The 16,396-nt window shown below is 40.8% G+C and overlaps 2 protein-coding genes across 6 annotated transcripts in view; both read right to left on the minus strand.

Moving 5' to 3' along the window:
• The window catches only part of gkup (glucuronokinase with putative uridyl pyrophosphorylase), a 21,629-nt gene extending 12,417 nt beyond the window's left edge, over positions 1-9,212 (minus strand). For 3 of the 4 annotated variants that reach the window (XR_009131515.1, XM_058080799.1, XM_058080800.1), the window contains exons 1-15: positions 8,974-9,212; positions 5,256-5,362; positions 5,100-5,144; positions 4,154-4,307; positions 3,980-4,051; positions 2,660-2,748; positions 2,416-2,572; positions 2,135-2,212; positions 1,291-1,382; positions 802-907; positions 635-714; positions 498-566; positions 314-374; positions 194-210; positions 50-107 (exon numbers count right to left, since the gene is read on the minus strand). Coding sequence is in view for 3 of the 4 variants with exons in the window: in XM_058080799.1 (XP_057936782.1) it covers positions 50-107; positions 194-210; positions 314-374; positions 498-566; positions 635-714; positions 802-907; positions 1,291-1,382; positions 2,135-2,212; positions 2,416-2,572; positions 2,660-2,748; positions 3,980-4,051; positions 4,154-4,307; positions 5,100-5,144; positions 5,256-5,362; positions 8,974-9,030 (1,242 nt within the window). In the remaining variant the exon portion in view is untranslated. The remainder of the gene's footprint in view (positions 1-49; positions 108-193; positions 211-313; positions 375-497; positions 567-634; positions 715-801; positions 908-1,290; positions 1,383-2,134; positions 2,213-2,415; positions 2,573-2,659; positions 2,749-3,979; positions 4,052-4,153; positions 4,308-5,099; positions 5,145-5,255; positions 5,363-8,973) is intronic. The other variant, XM_058080801.1, reaches the window with a different exon arrangement.
• Positions 9,213-9,333: 121 nt separating this feature from the next.
• usf1 (upstream transcription factor 1) lies at positions 9,334-15,353 on the minus strand. Of its 2 annotated transcripts, none has more exons than XM_058080808.1 (11): positions 15,303-15,353; positions 14,623-14,684; positions 14,497-14,546; positions 13,831-13,943; positions 12,650-12,763; positions 11,447-11,585; positions 11,247-11,334; positions 11,109-11,167; positions 10,938-11,032; positions 10,292-10,420; positions 9,334-9,853 (listed from the first exon to the last, which is right to left on the minus strand). In XM_058080808.1, exons 2-11 carry the CDS (start codon positions 14,628-14,630, stop codon positions 9,770-9,772), a joined length of 879 nt encoding a protein of 292 aa, XP_057936791.1. In that variant the 5' UTR covers positions 14,631-14,684; positions 15,303-15,353; the 3' UTR covers positions 9,334-9,769. The 2 variants fall into 2 exon arrangements, with proteins under 2 accessions (XP_057936791.1, XP_057936790.1); XM_058080807.1 differs by having other exon boundaries at positions 11,447-11,600.
• Positions 15,354-16,396: the final 1,043 nt, after the last annotated feature.

Below are 16,396 nucleotides of genomic sequence, written 5' to 3' on the forward strand. Positions count from 1 at the left end.
TGTGGTGTCATGCACACAGTCATGCAATTAAGGGGTGTCCCGTCCTTACATCATCTATGAGGTTGTAGAATTTCATGAGACATTTCAGGGTGGCTGAGACAATGGCACTGTGCAGAGGATTGGAAGACCAAGCAATGATTTTATTATCATTTCAACTATATGTATATAATTATAAACCAAAAAGGTGTATTACCTGCTCCCAGCAAGACCCTTCAACAAGTCAGAGAGAATATGTATTGAATGAAAGATGTTTGACATACTAATTGACTCTAGTAGTTATGAATTGATGAGTATATAAGTAAGAGACCCTCACCACTTGCCGAGGAATGTTTGTGTCATACTTCAGCGTGAAGTTCTGCTTTGTCAAAGCAATACTGCAAAAAAATAATAATAATAATAATAACAAGGGATGAAATACCAAAACACTGACAGGTCTCCAGTCGTGCATTAAAAGCCTGCACATTGGTCATCAATGGGCTAATCGATGGAAATCTTACCCTTGTTTGGAGCAGAACTGGTAGAATTTCTTACAAGTGGCTTGCAAGAGTCGGAGTCCTCCCAGGTATCTGAGGTAGATGATTCATACATTACATACATTTAACAATAATGTCATTTATTTTTAAATCATACCCACCCTTCTTTCAGACTGATACTGAACAAATCTTGCAAGCTTCCAAACTCTGTGGGGTCATTGAGCGGGTGAGGGAGTAGAACCTGTAATAACAGTATATGATTATATATGTTTTCAGTGATAATGATGAGTGCATAAATGTATGTGTGTGTGTGTGTGTGTGGACGTACCAAAGTGTGGCTCTTTACGAGGGTGACCTCTGCCCAGAAGTTTGAGATAGACATAGCAATGGTTTTCCCGTTGAAACCATCTGATGGATTCCCCATCAATCCAACCCTGTATTGTTACTCAGTATTAATTCCATGCATGGCGGGGTTACAACACTTGAGTCATAATGTACTGCAGTATTTATCATACTTAGGGATGGGTACCAAATTCAGTAGTTTTGAAAGTACCGAACCAAATTCCTTTGGTAGTACCAAGTACTGATTCATATAAAATCAAAGTTTTTGGTACGTAAACACACCCTTTGTGACTGATTACATGTACTGCATGAACCCGTCATTACATGCACTACAAAAACATGCATTAATTGCCTTAAAAACATTTTTGGAAAAGAAATATCCAAGTAAATTCAGTAGTTTAATCCTAGGCAAGACGCTTCAAATGTGAATGGTATCCATCCCTAATCATAGTTCATGTTTTTATGGTAAACTAACCTGGCGTAAGACCGATATGTGATGGGGCTGTCAGATTTGTCATCTTGCCGGGTGGCAAAACGTGTGAGCCACTTGGTGTAGTCTGAAAGACCCTGAAAATTTAAACAGACAAATATGTTAAGGAAGTATTTGTAAAAATGCAGTTCTTGAAAAATGTCTGAAAAGGACATACCGAGTTGGTATACACATTCTCTTATTTGCAGCTCAATAGAAAAAAACACCACTCAACGATTCAGAAATATAATGGGATCCTATCACCGCTACTCGCCTTGCCCTCCCAATTACAATGGGATACTTATAACCGCTACTTGCCTTGCCCTCCCAAATAAAATGGGATACTATCACCGCTACTCGCCTTGCCCTCCCAATTACAATAGGATACTATAACCGCTACTCCCAATTACAATAGGATACCATCACCGCTACTCGCCTTGCCCTCCCAATTACAATAGGATACTATAACCGCTACTCACCTTGCCCTCCCAATTACAATGGGATACTACAACCGCTACTCGCCTTGCCCTCCCAATTACAATGGGATACTACAACTGCTACTCACCTTGCCCTCCCAATTACAATGGGATTCTATCACCGCTACTCGCCTTGCCCTCCCAATTACAATGGGATCCTATCACCGCTACTCACCTTGCCCTCTCAATTACAATGGGATTCTATCACCGCTCCTCACCTTGCCCTCCCAATTACAAAGGGATCTTATAAGCTGATCCTAAACAAGCCCGAAGACAATGACAGCCAATCAATATACACTTCAGTGTCCGACTGATCATTGTTTTTCACTCCCAACAACTCGAGCACAAAAAGCCCATGTAAGAAAAGCACAAACCACTTGTCCAATGAGATGGAAGCCAGTAGGAAGCTTCATTCCAAACACCTCAAGCAGATTCTCGTTGATCAACCTCTCCTGAGGGAGAAGAAATTGTTGTATCAGAAGTTTTAATCCTAAAAGATAGTTGGCCATTACAAGTTTTACCAGTGAAGGAATGAATTTACTGTGATATAGCAGGAACATTGGACAAAAGCAGTAAAATCATCTCTAGGCTGGCTACTCAGTACAAGATGGCGGTGTGAAATGAATTATGTGAGCTGTCTTCTTTTTTCACAAACCCAGAATTTTCCAAAGGACCTGTCCGTGGCTTTCGTCCGCAGACTCAGGAAGTCAGACAAGTAGGGCAGTGTGTCTTTCTGCAAGCAGTAAAACACCACACTTGCGAAGCGGGAAGGTGTCAGCCCTTCCTGGGGTTTCTCCAAGAAGCGAGTTATCCTTCATAAAAAGGCAACACAAAAAGTTGCCCTGAGGTGATTCAGTCTTGTGTGGACTAAAAAGAAAAATAATCTAATTTCTGCTCACCTGTGAGAATCGGGGCAGACTTCTACAATTCCCCTGGAGCTGCTTTTCTCGCTTTCCTCCATCTCATAGTAGATGATCAGCTCTCCAGGCTGCGGATCAGACACAAAATAAGTCCAGTGGAACCACGAAGGTCAAATACATCTGAACTACAACAATTTTAGAAAATGCTGATATTCTCCCCCAATTTTGGATCAACAATTAACTCACTTCATCCATACTTCACTTCAGTTCACATCTAATGAGAGGTCTTTTCATGACCTTCATCACATTACCTGTGCTATGGCTTAGAACTGGAGTTTAAACATACCTGCGCATCTGGTTGGACTACTCACTTTCACAATACTTTCAGTTTTCCGGTTCCTTTACCGTAATGATAAAATAAAGGGGAAATTAACACTTAATTATTCATTCATTCATTCATTCATTCATTTTCTACCGCTTATCTTCACAAGGGAGCCTCTCAGCTGTCTTTGGGCGAGAGGCAGGGTACACCCTGGACTGGTCCCCAGCAAATCACAGGGCACATATAGACAAACAACCATTCACACTCACATTCATACCTATGGACAATTTGGAGTCGCAAATTAACCTAGCATGTTTTTGGAGTGTGGGAGGAAACCGGAGTACCCGGAGAAAACCCACGCATGCACGGGGAGAACATGCAAACTCCACACAGAGATGGCCGAGGGTGGAATCGAACCCTGGTCTCATAGCTGTGAGGTCTACGCGATAACCACTCGACCACCGTGTAGCCCCCAAGAAAAAAAAATATTAAATAAAATTTTTAAAATGATTTTAAAAAATCAACCAGATTTATCACCGTTTTAAATGAATTAATCATGATTAATCACCATGAGCAACTATATCTGAACTATGCCGTGCAGACCCACTTAATGATTATTTATAACTCTGGAAGTCATCCTAACCAGTTCTTGTGAGTGAGGTGTATTTTTTTTCATTTTTGTAATTTAATTACATAATTTTCATTATGAGGTTTGTAGTCCGGATTTGTTTAGAGACTATTTATTGTAAAATAAAGGGGTAACTACTACATTAGTTAGTTAATTGTTGTACTGAATTCATCCCCAATTCTGTAACGACAAACATTTTTGTACATTATTTCAGTTTGTATAATTGTGACGGGATTATGGTGGTCCCCACTGAAGATTTGAAATGCACCCCCGTCCAACAGTTTGGACCGGAAAAAGACTAATTCAACTTTCAGTTACTTCCAATGGGTGCACCAGCGTTCTGCAACAGGTTGTATTCAACCTTAGTGTTTACTTCAACAAGTCATTACAAAATTAAAATGATTCTCACCTTTGAGCGGAAGAAACGGATAACTTGACCAATGTCAAAATTGTGGTCTGCACACAACATGTCTCCCGCTATCTGCTCACACAGAAGTAAAATCAAGCACAGACACAAACTCTCAGCCATTGATTCAATTGTATTTTCAAATAAATGTGCAAAGCAAATGTGAACTTATCTTACCACCATAACATCATCTTGCAGCTTGCGACTGCGTATGGCCAGCTCCAGGTCAGCCACAGCGCCAAGACGGTCCACCAGGGTGGTGCTGCCATCATTTATTACGTTTTCTAGAGGGAAATCATTTGCTGTAGCCCAGCGCTCAAAATGCTTATATCTAAAAATCAGGGAGAGGAGAACAGATTTGAACACTTTTGAGATCTAATAAATTAAACAAATATTGCACTTAATTTAAAATAACAATCATGAATAAAAGCAATTAAAAAAATAAAGCCTGTCTTGGGCGTCACGGCGGTCGAGTGGTTAGCGCACAGACCTCACAACTAGGAGACCAGGGTTCAATTCCACCCTCGGCCATCTCTGTGTGGAGTTTGCATGTTCTCCCCGTGCATGCGTGGGTTTTCTCCGGGTACTCCGGTTTCCTCCCACATTCCAAAAACATGCTAGGTTAATTGGCGACTCCAAATTGTCCATAGGTATGAATGTGAGTGTGAATGGTTGTTTGTGCCCTGTGATTGGCTGGCGACCAGTCCAGGGTGTACCCTGCCTTTCGCCCGAAGACAGCTGGGATAGGCTCCAGCACCCCCCACGACCCTCGTGAGGAAAAAGCAGTAGAAAATTAATGAATGACCCTGTCTTTGTTAATACAAATTACACTCCAAAAAAATTCCCAAAATGTTGGCTTTTCAACCGTAGCGAAAAGTTGCATTTCTTTTGCAATGTAGCAAGCTACACTGTCCGTGAGCGTGCACCATTTTGCGCTGTTTTGTTGATGTTTACATTGCCGACCAACCGCCTCAATAAGTGCTGACCGTAGGGACTCTGCTGCACCTCCACACTGGGCCTGTTGTATTCTGCTTAGTGCATTTGTGCCTTCATTCATATTAGCGTATGTTTGCTAACTTGCTCCTAGCAGTCTGTGTATCCATTCATTAGTGTGTGAACTCACTTGTCTGCATTCGTGACAAGATAAACCTCCGTGAATAACTGACGCCTGAGGACAAAGCAGACATACATTTAGCACAATGACAACGTTATGTCAACGTTACAGCGGCAAAGAATGGAGAAAACACATACATGACACTTCAATGTTACTGAGACTCACATGTTGACTGTCTCCCACCAAAAGTCCAGGATCTTCTTTCCTCCGATGCCAGGAAGCAAGGCTTTTGGCACCCCAGTGAGGTGGCTGTACAAGCCGCTATCATCGTTCTGGTTGAGGAGAGATGATGAAGATAACTGACAATGTTGTTAAATGCTGCTTGTAGAGTGAATTCTATTTGGTCTATCAATATTACATTCATTCATTCATTTTGTACCGCTTTTCCTCACGAGGGTCGCGGGAGGTGCTGGAGCCTATCCCAGCTGTCTTTGGGTGAGAGGTGGGGTACACCCTGGACTGGTGGCTAGCCAATCACAGGGCACATATAGACAAACAACCATTCACACTCACATTCATACCTATGGACAATTTGGAGTCGCCAGTTAACCTAAGATGTTTTTGGAATGTGGGAGGAAACCGGAGTACCCGGAGAAAACCCACGCATGCACAGGGAGAACATGCAAACTCCACACAGAGATGGCCGAGGGTGGAATTGAACCCTGGTCTCCTAGCTGTGAGGTCTGCACGCTGTATTAATATTACATGTTATATTATTTCTAGGGCTGCCAATCGATTAAACTATTTGATTGTGATTAATTGCATTTTCTCCACAGACAACTCAGGATTAATCACATTTAATCACAGATGGAAATAAGTTTTTATCTATAATAATTAGAGGAAATGTCTTTGTGGTAAATGACGATAAATACATCAAATTTTATGAAAAGGGATATCAATTTCAGAACTATGGACCATTCTTTAAAACAATACAGTTGTCAAGCATATTTTTGTATTACTATTTTTCTTTATTATTAGCATATTAGCTCTAGGGGATGACTGGGTTAACCACATTTCTTGAATGTACATAAAAAGTCAATATTGGAATTGCACAGCAGATATTCCAGCTATTCCTGTTCCTGACTTACTGGTGGAAAAAGTCACATCATATGCCCACTTATAGGGTTCAATTCCACCCTTGGCTGTCTCTGTGTGGAGTTTGCATGTTCTCCCCGTGCATGCGTGTGTTTTCTCCGGGTACTCCGGTTTCCTCCCACATTCCAAAAACATGCTAGGTTAATTGGCGACTCCAAATTGTCCATAGGTATGAATGTGAGTGTGAATGGTTGTTTGTCTATATGTGCCCTGTGATTGGCTGGCCACCAGTAAATGGTGTACCCCGCCTCTCGCCCGAAGACAGCTGGGATAGGCTCCAGCACCCCCCCCCCCCGACCCTCGTGAGGATAAGCGGTAGAAAATGAATGAATGAATGAATTTTTATTAATTATAAATTATTGTTTTATTTATCGTTTAAGCCGCTACTTTTCTTCTTAAACTCTAAACCCTGCAGCTTAGGACTGGGTAATATGGGCCAAAACTATACCCATATATTGGTTGAATATCAATATATATATCCCAATATTTACAATATAACAGTTTTTCCACTGTTGCTTTTCCTTTCATGAGAACCGCAACAATGTTGCGGCAGACAGCACACAGCTGAGGACTTATGTTCCTGCTTACCAACATGGCGGCCAAACCCGCCAATGCCGTACTACGGCAGTGCAAGTGAAGTGAATTAAGGTGTCTTACTATCCAGCGTCTTTGGTATACACATTGAAGGTTCCAGACGGAAACAGTATTCCATTTAAGACACAGCCGATGTGTTCTCATCAAAACCGGTATTTATAATACACCTCTACGACAAATGTCAAGAGTTGTAAAACTAGTTTCATAGAAGGTAGACTTTTACCGCACATGTGAAAGGAAGTTGACAATGTAATTGTGGGGTGAAAAGGTGGGGTGTGTTGCTGCACAGCAGTGTGAGGCATACACATGAAAAATATTACACTTGATTTTCCAAAAAAAAATGTAAATGATTTACTTTAAAACAGATTTAATAATAAATAATAATAATACATTTTATTTGTATAGCGCTTTTCAAGATACTCAAAGACACTTTACAAAAGAATGAAGTTGAATAGAGCAAGTAAACAGAATAAAAGACACACCAAAATACAACATTCATTGGTTAGTACACAGTTAAAAAAGCGGGGGCGGGGCACAGCAGTCAGATATAGAAGGTTAGACATTAAAAACAGATTTAAAGAGGTGGGTTTTGAGTTGTTTTTTGAAGGTGGGAAGGTCAGGGCAAGCACGGAGTGAATGGGGCAAAGAGTTCCAGAGAGTGGGGGCAGCGATGGAGAAGGCTCTGTCCCCCAGGTTCGGAGCTTGGTCTTACAGGGGAGTGCCAGGAGGTTGGAGTCTGAGGAGCGAAGGGGACGCGGGGGATTATGTGGATGGAGGAGGTCTGTGAGATATGGGGGGGTCAGATCGTGGAGGGCTTTGTAGGTGATGAGAAGAATTTTGAAGTGAATGCGTTGGGGGACGGGAAGCCAGTGGAGGTTTTGGAGGACAGGGGTAATGTGTTCACGGGAGCGGGTGGAGGTGAGGAGGCGGGCAGCGGAGTTCTGAATATATTGTAGTTTGTTGAGGGTTTTGGATGGTGTACCGTAGAGAATGCTGTTGCAGTAGTCGATTCTGGAGGTGATGAATGCATGGATTAGGGATTCAGCGGCAGAGAATGTAAGTGATGGACGGAGTCGGGCTATGTTCTTAAGATGAAAGAATGCAGTCCGGGTTAACTGTTTGATGTGGGGTTCAAATGAAAGGGTGGGGTCTAGGAGGATACCAAGGTTGCGGATGAGCGGGGATGGAGTGAGGGTGGCGCTGTCAAATTGAAGATGGAAATTATGGGTGGGCGCCGTGGTGTTTTTGGGACCGATGATAATATCTGTTTTGTCACTATTAAGTTTGAGAAAATTTTGTTCCATCCAAGTTTTGATATCAGCTAAGCAGTTGGTGAGGGTGGAGTAGATGTTGGAGTTGATGGAGGTGGTAGAAATGTATAGTTGAATATCATCAGCGTAGCTGTGGAAATTGAGGCCATGTCGACGGATGATATTGCCAAGTGGAAGGATGTAGAGGATGAAGAGAAGAGGACCAAGCACCGAACCTTGGGGAACACCTTGAGGTAAAGGGGCTATGGAGGAGGAGCAGCTATTTATGTGCACAAACTGTTGACGGTTGGTGAGGTATGATTGGAGCCAGGACAAAGCAGAATCGGTGATATTGAGGCTGGTTTTGAGGCGGGACAGGAGGATAGAGAGGCTAATGGTGTCAAAGGCTGCGGTGAGGTCTAGGAGGATGAGGATGGTAAGATGGCCGGAATCGGAGGAGAGAAGAAGATCATTGGTGATTTTAAGAAGAGCTGTTTCAGTGCTGTGTTTGGGACGGAAACCGGACTGGAAGGATTTTGAGTTGAGGTGAGATTGAAGTTGAGCAGCTATGACACGTTCAAGGATTTTGGACAGAAAGGGGAGGTTGGATATGGGACGGAAATTGGAGAGGTTATTGGGATCGAGACCAGACTTTTTGAGTGTGGGGGTTATTCCACAGCATAAGCGGTAGTACTTGCCAAGGTCCATAGGTTGATTCACAGCTTTTGTCTTGATGAACTTACGGAGCAAAGGTGACTCTAACTTCCAGAATATTTGGGGTACAGAAGTAAATTAGGCATCAAACTAAAGTTCGAAGCCATGCTTTATCATCGCAACCATGATTTTTTACAAATGTCAACATTCTGTAACATTGTAACAGGAAAATAACAGCGAGCGGGCTAACTTTTCTTACTTGGTTAGCTTAATGCTACTGCAGCACTTACCTTTATTTGAGTCTCTAAAACGGTGCCGTGACCGGCCACAAGCAATATACAAATCATTGCTAATCCTCGGTTTCTCTTGCTAAGGACGTTACTTGTTGATTGAGCAATGTATCATTAGCTTAAAACGCCAAGCCAAAAACCAATGTGCGAGCCGTGAATGAGCTGTTCCAAATTCACGAGTTTTGAATCGAGAATCACGGGTACTTGTCTTATCTCATGCGAGTTTCTGCATGCACTCGAGGTGTGTGAGTCAGTGAATCATGAAAACACGACTCGGGAAAAGGAATCGAGTTTCCAGTCACTGGTAAGTACTTCCGGTACGCAGTATACAAAATAAAATGTTCTCGCCAAAATAAAATATACTATTATTTATATACCAACTTTAATAAACATGAGTCAAAGTAAAATATGGCATACACATAATATGTTTTTTTTTTGCCCACCTATATTAACAAGATGTTACATTGTTACAATGTAATTAATTCCAAGGTAAGGCTAAATTTAAAAAAATGTAATAAAAATAATATAATACAAAGCAAAGTGATACTAAAAGTCAGAATTGTGTCGCATTGATATGCATAAGAAGCACAAATACAATAGAAAGAAGAAGTACGGGAGATGATCCTGATGTCGCCTTATTTAAAAGGTGTGATTCAGACACTGGACTGAATATTTTGGATAATACTCAATTAGTTTCAAATGTTTCATGCACGTTTGACAAATGTCAAGTCAAAGCATTTCAAGTACTCTTTTGGCCCAAGTGTGGTTTGTGTTGAAAGAGCAAAAACAGGCTTTTTCACTGTGGCTCTGTGCTGGATGCAATGCCATGTTGTCGGAGAACATTGCGCAGGATCTGATTCTTGGATTTGCAGTCTTCAACCTGAGCATGGAAGACACAAATATCACTTTTGATCTTTCTATCGTTTATTATGAACATATACTGTACAGTTCAGACGGGACGGCTGAGGACTGCGAGCATCATGATAGCGATAGTTGAGTATTGACAGAGACAGAGTCCCTGTTAACTCGTTCACTGACCCTGATAACATGTCATTAATTATGCAATAATGCTATTTGTATACTGTATATGTATTAGTCCAGTGGAAAAAGCAAATGATCTGCTCTTTGCCTCAAATCAATCCATCTATGCTGGAGTCTATCCCAGCTGACTTTGGCCAAGAGGCAGGGGTACACCCTGGACAGGTCACCCAGCCAATTGCAGTTTTAATAGATTACCCTCATGTAATCACAACATCATATTGATTGAGGTAATACTGTAATTATTTGACACATTATGTATTTTTACACACCAACATACCTCTTGTCTGAGGAGCTGATTGTCAATCCTAAGTCGATCGAGTGCGCTGAGATCTTCCCCCAATTTCAGGTTGCTCTGTCGGAGTTCCTTGATGTAGTCACAGGCTTTGGACAAAATTCCACCTTTACTCTGTGTATGTGTGTATGTGTGTTAAAAAAAGAGGTCAGAAAAAATATCAGTATTATACCTAGACCATATACTGTAATTAAATAGGGGTGTCACAAGACTAGATGTTATATATATATATATATGTGTGTGTGTGTGTGTGTGTGTGTGTGTGTGTGTGTGTGTGCATATATGTGTGTGTGTGTGTATGCATATATGTATGTGTGTACATACATATATATGTGTATATGTATATATATATATATATATATATATATATATATATATATATTTATATATGTGGGTATATATACATACATATATACATATATAAGTATATATATATATACATACATACATATATATGTATGTATATCGATGTATGTATGTATATGTGTGCACATACATATATGTGTGTGTATATATACATATATACACATATATAAGTATATATTATATATATATATGTGTGTGTGTGTATATATATATATACACATATATATAAACTTCCTAAATTGAGTATTGAAAGGAGCTAGCTCACCTGTCCTGTCTTGGTGTAGTCAATGTTGCAGTCTGGTATTGTTTTTGACAGCTGCACAATCCAGTTATTAATTTTGTCGCGACGCCGGCGCTCAACTAGAGTGAGACAATGTATCCATTTGTCATTCTGCTTTATTCAGTGCAAGTAGAATTCAGTGGAATTTCTACTAACCTTCATTATGCTGTGCACGTCTTTTCTCATCTCTGGAACCCCGAGGAGGCTCTTGTTTTCTGAAACGCATGCCATCTCGTGAGATTTTTCCTTAATTTACAAGCAAACGTGAAATTGTAGTAGACAAAGTGTAAATACGCTATGTATGGCTGAGTGCGAGGGGCGATTGTCCTTTGGGTGGATCCTGTCAAAACCTCCTGGGGTGACATCATCACATAGAGCTGCCCTGAAAAAAAAGTTCAGGTTCAAAAAGTGGGTGGGACTGAAAGTGGGGTATGTGAATAAAATAGCTTGTACATATTTAAAATATGTACACATCATGTTAATGTTTTTATTACCTGTGGGCGTGGTCTGGCTGAGTAGCGTGTCAGAGGCCTGCACTGTGGTCACCATGGTCCCAGTTGCGGCTTCAGCAATGGTGGCAGGATAGTATGAGTACTGTGTCTCACTGCTGCCATCCCCCTCTAACCCTTCGGACTGAGAGAACACAGCCTGCAGTAAAAGAAGTGTTACTCATTCCGCAGGGAAAGCTACTGCTAACATGTGATTGAATGATGTCATTAACTCACTTCAACAGATATATTATGACAACTGACCAATTGTAAATACTATGTATCCTTAGCCACGTTTACATGGACCCAAATATTCTAATTGCATTCGTTTTATTTGCTGAAACGGAAAGAATTTAACCTTTGTATACACCTCATTCCAATCCGAATGAACATATAATCGGATTCACAGGGGTGGAATATTCCTTTCCCCGATCCGATTGAGGTATCTTGTACCCGCTCAAACGGAAAGTTGTCAGGGTGCGTTCTTCTTCCTGGTGTTTTTCTTCTGTTGTTTATTGGCGGTTGGCAAGCAGCTTTCGTGTGCATTACCGCCATATGTGGAACAGAATCTAAACACGTCTATACTTATATATAGAAAATATATATATACGTATAAAAAACATGTCCCAAGTTTAATTATAAAATATTAGCAAGATTGAATTTGATCTTTTCCTGTTTAAGTTCTTTCAGCGCATGCTCAGATATGACGTAATACCCAGCTCGAGACGTTCTTTGGTTTTAAAAATGGAAGTGAGCAATCGGCACTGGACTGCTGCGGAAATTTTTTTTTGATCCAAACTAAATTTCAAAACTGGAACGAACGAAAAACTGGTAATACGGAGTTATTCCAACAAGTGAAAGAAAAACTTGGGGAAGTCGGTATCACGTGATGTTGATGTTTACGTTTTACTGCGCATGCCCCATTGACTATTCTAGTTGATTATAGCGACACATGTAGACAAGAGATTGGAATATTACTTTCCATGTATACCATTGTTTTCGGAAAAGTCATTCGGAAAGAGAAAAACTCATGTAAACGTGGCTAGTGATGCTCCAATCAGGCTTTCATGCTGCTGATTCCTATATGGATCACCCATGAGTCAGATCGACCAGTACCGATCACATGTTTTAACTGTACCTTCTTCCATATAGGAAACACTTTAATAACGGGCTACATTAAACATGGTTGCACAAGATTAGTACGCTCACCTGCGTGATGGCCTGAGTGGTTGCGGGGAACCCAGTGACCAGACTCACTGCCGCAGCTCCATCTGTCTGACCCTCCAACTGGCCGTCTGACACCTGGATCACTCTGTAGGTCACCTAGTACCACAAGTTATTGATAAGTGTCATATGAACCCGAAACAAACAACAACAAAACCAGGCTGCAACTCTTAATGTTGAAAATTAGATCGTCAATAAGCAGGCCTAAGGATGCATTCATGTTTGCAGCCTGGTACGTTAGTCAAAATAAAACTAAGTAAAGAATTTGCATGAAGTTACGCCCTGATTAGACCACTTGTGTAACATACCGTTATTTACCTTGTGCAATGCGTTGCTTTGCAAGGGAGGGTGAAATTAGCTTGTTAGCTAATAATCGAGCGATGTTATTCTTTCTCAGTGTGGCGTCGCAGGCACACACTGTATTCATCCGCCTAGCACGGGCCGGGCAAACATCGGGCCTTATTGGGTTAAAAAAATTGGTGGAGGACGCCTTTATAGAGGCAACATCAAACTTACATACTTGCTCACTGTGCAACGAAATGAAAACATCACATCCACAGCAAGACACATCTCACAATATGAACTAAAGAGAACACGCAACCAAACAGTTATTTCCAAATGCCCGCAAGACATGCTGGGTCGCCTCCCTGCAACAACAATATGAACTGTGAAAGATAAAATATTAGATATCAGGAGTATGTTATTTTTCAAGCAAAAATGCGACAAAACATGGCAAAATGTTGGGAAAAAAAAAAACCACAAGCTACCCAGCATGCTTTGCGGCAGGAATATATTGTTATTTTGGGGCATGGTATTGGTATTAGAGGTAAATAACGTTGGGTAGGTTACTTGGGTGTGTCATGTGTGTTCATTTTTTTTGTACAGCGTATGCCGCTTATTCCCCCGCTGGCACTACTTCTTGTGCGATTTTCATGTTTATGGACAAAAAATTATTTTTTTATGAATTTATCAGCATGTTCATAACCATAAAATGTTATAACACTAACTGTACTAGCAGAGTACATGAACAAAAGTTGGTTTAAATGGACCAAACATGGCAAGTCTGAATGCAGCCAAAGTTACCAATAAAAAATATACAGTATAGACATTAATCATAAAGCCTTTTTTTCCTTTTGGAAAAAATGTGTTCCAAAACTCCTTCCTACCTGTCCACCTCCTCCTTCTGTCTTGAATAAATATTTGATAGGTTGGTCTGTGAATGTGGCGGCAGACTGGATGGTAGCAATAGCTGCTGGGTCCTCTGCGGTGGCAACAGAGCCTGTGGGAGCACATAACCACAACAGAAATGCTCATATAAGCTCTTGGACCATCATTATAATGTGCTATCATGTTGTACATGTGATCCATCGTTATGACTTTTCATATTGTGGGATAAACGCACTCCCACTAATTAATGAAAAACTGTAAACACAAGATTCTATTGAGAACTAGTTACAGCACGCGCCGGTAGAAGAATATGCGACAAGAATGCAGTGTGTGCTAGTGCAGCTTCACTGTGATGAAAAACAAAAAACTAGAGGGGTCATGGATTCAGTGCACTGTTACAAAGTCTAGTCGAAAAGACTGGGACAATAGTTTAGGAAGGTTGAGGTCACAACCATCAATGATACTAAAAGAAAGGAGTTGTTCTGATTTTATTACTATTTAATTATGTATTTTGTCTGTTATTACTGTATTTTACACACCCTCCATATGTCCTGTGTACAAGTTCCCACTTACACTCCCTACATTACAGTCTAGGGAGGGCACTGGTTAGTAACCCTTGCACCACCCCTACTAACGTACTTTGGAGAGTTGTGTTATTTCCTCACCTTCCTCGTTGACAGTAGTACTCGCATCTGAATCCGGGATTTTCTGTTGGCTGTAATATGAAGCGAATAATTAATTTTAGTGAATAGTGAATTATAAACACACATCTATGCGTTAGTCCCACTCACCTCTTCATTTCTGCCGACAGTCCTGGACGAGGAGACCGCCTTCACGCGTTTCCACAGCCACACTGTGGAGAAGGTTCATAAATTGGACTAGATAACTACAACCGCTTCCGATATGACTAGAAACATCGAAATGAACGAGCTGTCAGCTCATGTGTGCGTCAAAAGGTGTTCCAAAAAGGATTCTGTGGCTTGAGGGACGCTGTGTGTTTCTAGTCATTCGTAACAGCGCTCGGCTGTTGAAACGGAAACAGATTCTTTCCTACTTCAAAATTAAAGCGTAAAATAAAAGGAAACATTAGCGAAACCACGCAGGCATTCAAATGTGCTATCTCTTTTATATTTCTCTTTTATATATTTTATATTTGGCTGAAATTAATCTTAAAAATTGTCTTCTTGGTGTACGTTTTGTTTCATTTCAATAACAATGTTAATATATAATGTACAGATCCAATCCGGAAACGAGGCGTTTTCGAGCTAACTGGACAAGACCCTTCTGTCTTCTCCAACCCCAGCGGTTCTTTGCAGATGTTTAGCAACGCACGTAACCTTTTTGGATGTAAAATATATGCGAATTACAGTGTCCAACACAAATAACCTTAAATGTATGCAATTTGTTAGGTTACACACGCTGAGCTAACATTTTGGTGAACAAATTCCTCTCTGAACAAAGACCTACTTACACCGCTGTTTGGTCCCTCCCCCAAAATGTGTCAACAGCACTAAAAATCTGCTTTACGCATGCGCGACAGGAAGTAGCGTCATGTACGCAATGTAGTCGAAAATTGAATTTGTTTTTTCCTGTATAGTCGATTATTTTTTATTTAAATTACAAATATCGACAAAAAAATCAGAAATACAATGTAGTACGACGTAGTACTGTCCTAGGCGCCATGTTAGTAGGCAGTAACAGTGCCCTGTGGGGGAAAACACCCCTACAAGGGACTGTGGGCCTGCGATGTAATAGCAGTCAAAAACCAGCAGGGGTCCGTATTTAGCTCCAGTCAGGCTGCTGAGTCCAGGTGTGGAAAAGTGAATGAGTTCATCAGAATCAATTGTTTGATTTGTTTCATATGTTGAAATATGTTGGTGGTAAGCCTATAATTTTAGATGTGGTATGTAAACCAACCTATGGGCTATGGTGGGGCATAGCAGCGAGAGCAGCTGGGGTTTGATAGCAGGCCTCTATTGTGAGCCATGCTTTATTTCATTTAAGTGGGTGAGTTGCTATTTTTGTCTTTTTGTTTGATAATTCAACCATATTTCTTTGTTACTCCCATTTTTTTGCACATTTGAGTCAATAAACACGCCAAGCATCTCCTTCATTTTTCTACCACACTACGGCAAGTCATGTCTCCTTCCTGCTGTTTGGAAGAAGAAGGAAATAAAAGGTGTGTTATATTAGGATGATAAATTATGGGGTATTGTAAAGTGATAATTTGCATGTGGATGCTCCTCTTTTGGGCAAACCACTTCAACAGGGGCTGTACTTTGAATAATACAGTAAAAAAAAAAAAGAAAAATGAGGTGACCTGCATAAAAAAAATAACAGGTTCAAACCTGAAAAAGTTATTTTCCCCTGGAAAAAGACGAGACGAGGGCGTGTGCGGTTTCCTCCCCCAAAACCCGGAGCAGAAAAATGTTTAAGGGACCAAAAAAAAAAGTGGTGAGTGTGGGAGGCGTGCCCAGAATGGGTCCCAGATTTAGCTCTTTGACATTATTAAATCATTACAAGCAATCCAATTAAACGATGCATCAATATAATGCAATTGAGACC

This window comes from Doryrhamphus excisus, chromosome 8 (genome assembly GCF_030265055.1).
Source record: "Doryrhamphus excisus isolate RoL2022-K1 chromosome 8, RoL_Dexc_1.0, whole genome shotgun sequence".
NCBI classification, from domain to species: Eukaryota; Metazoa; Chordata; class Actinopteri; order Syngnathiformes; family Syngnathidae; genus Doryrhamphus; species Doryrhamphus excisus.

Excerpts from the sequence above, each read along its gene's own strand:
- usf1 (XM_058080807.1), bottom strand. Across the intron at positions 11,335-11,446 it reads CAGCCAGACCACGCCCACAG|GGCAGCTCTATGTGATGATG; the intron begins GTAATAAAAACA and ends CTTTTTTTTCAG. Across the intron at positions 9,854-10,291 it reads ATCAGCTCCTCAGACAAGAG|GTTGAAGACTGCAAATCCAA; the intron begins GTATGTTGGTGT and ends TTCCATGCTCAG.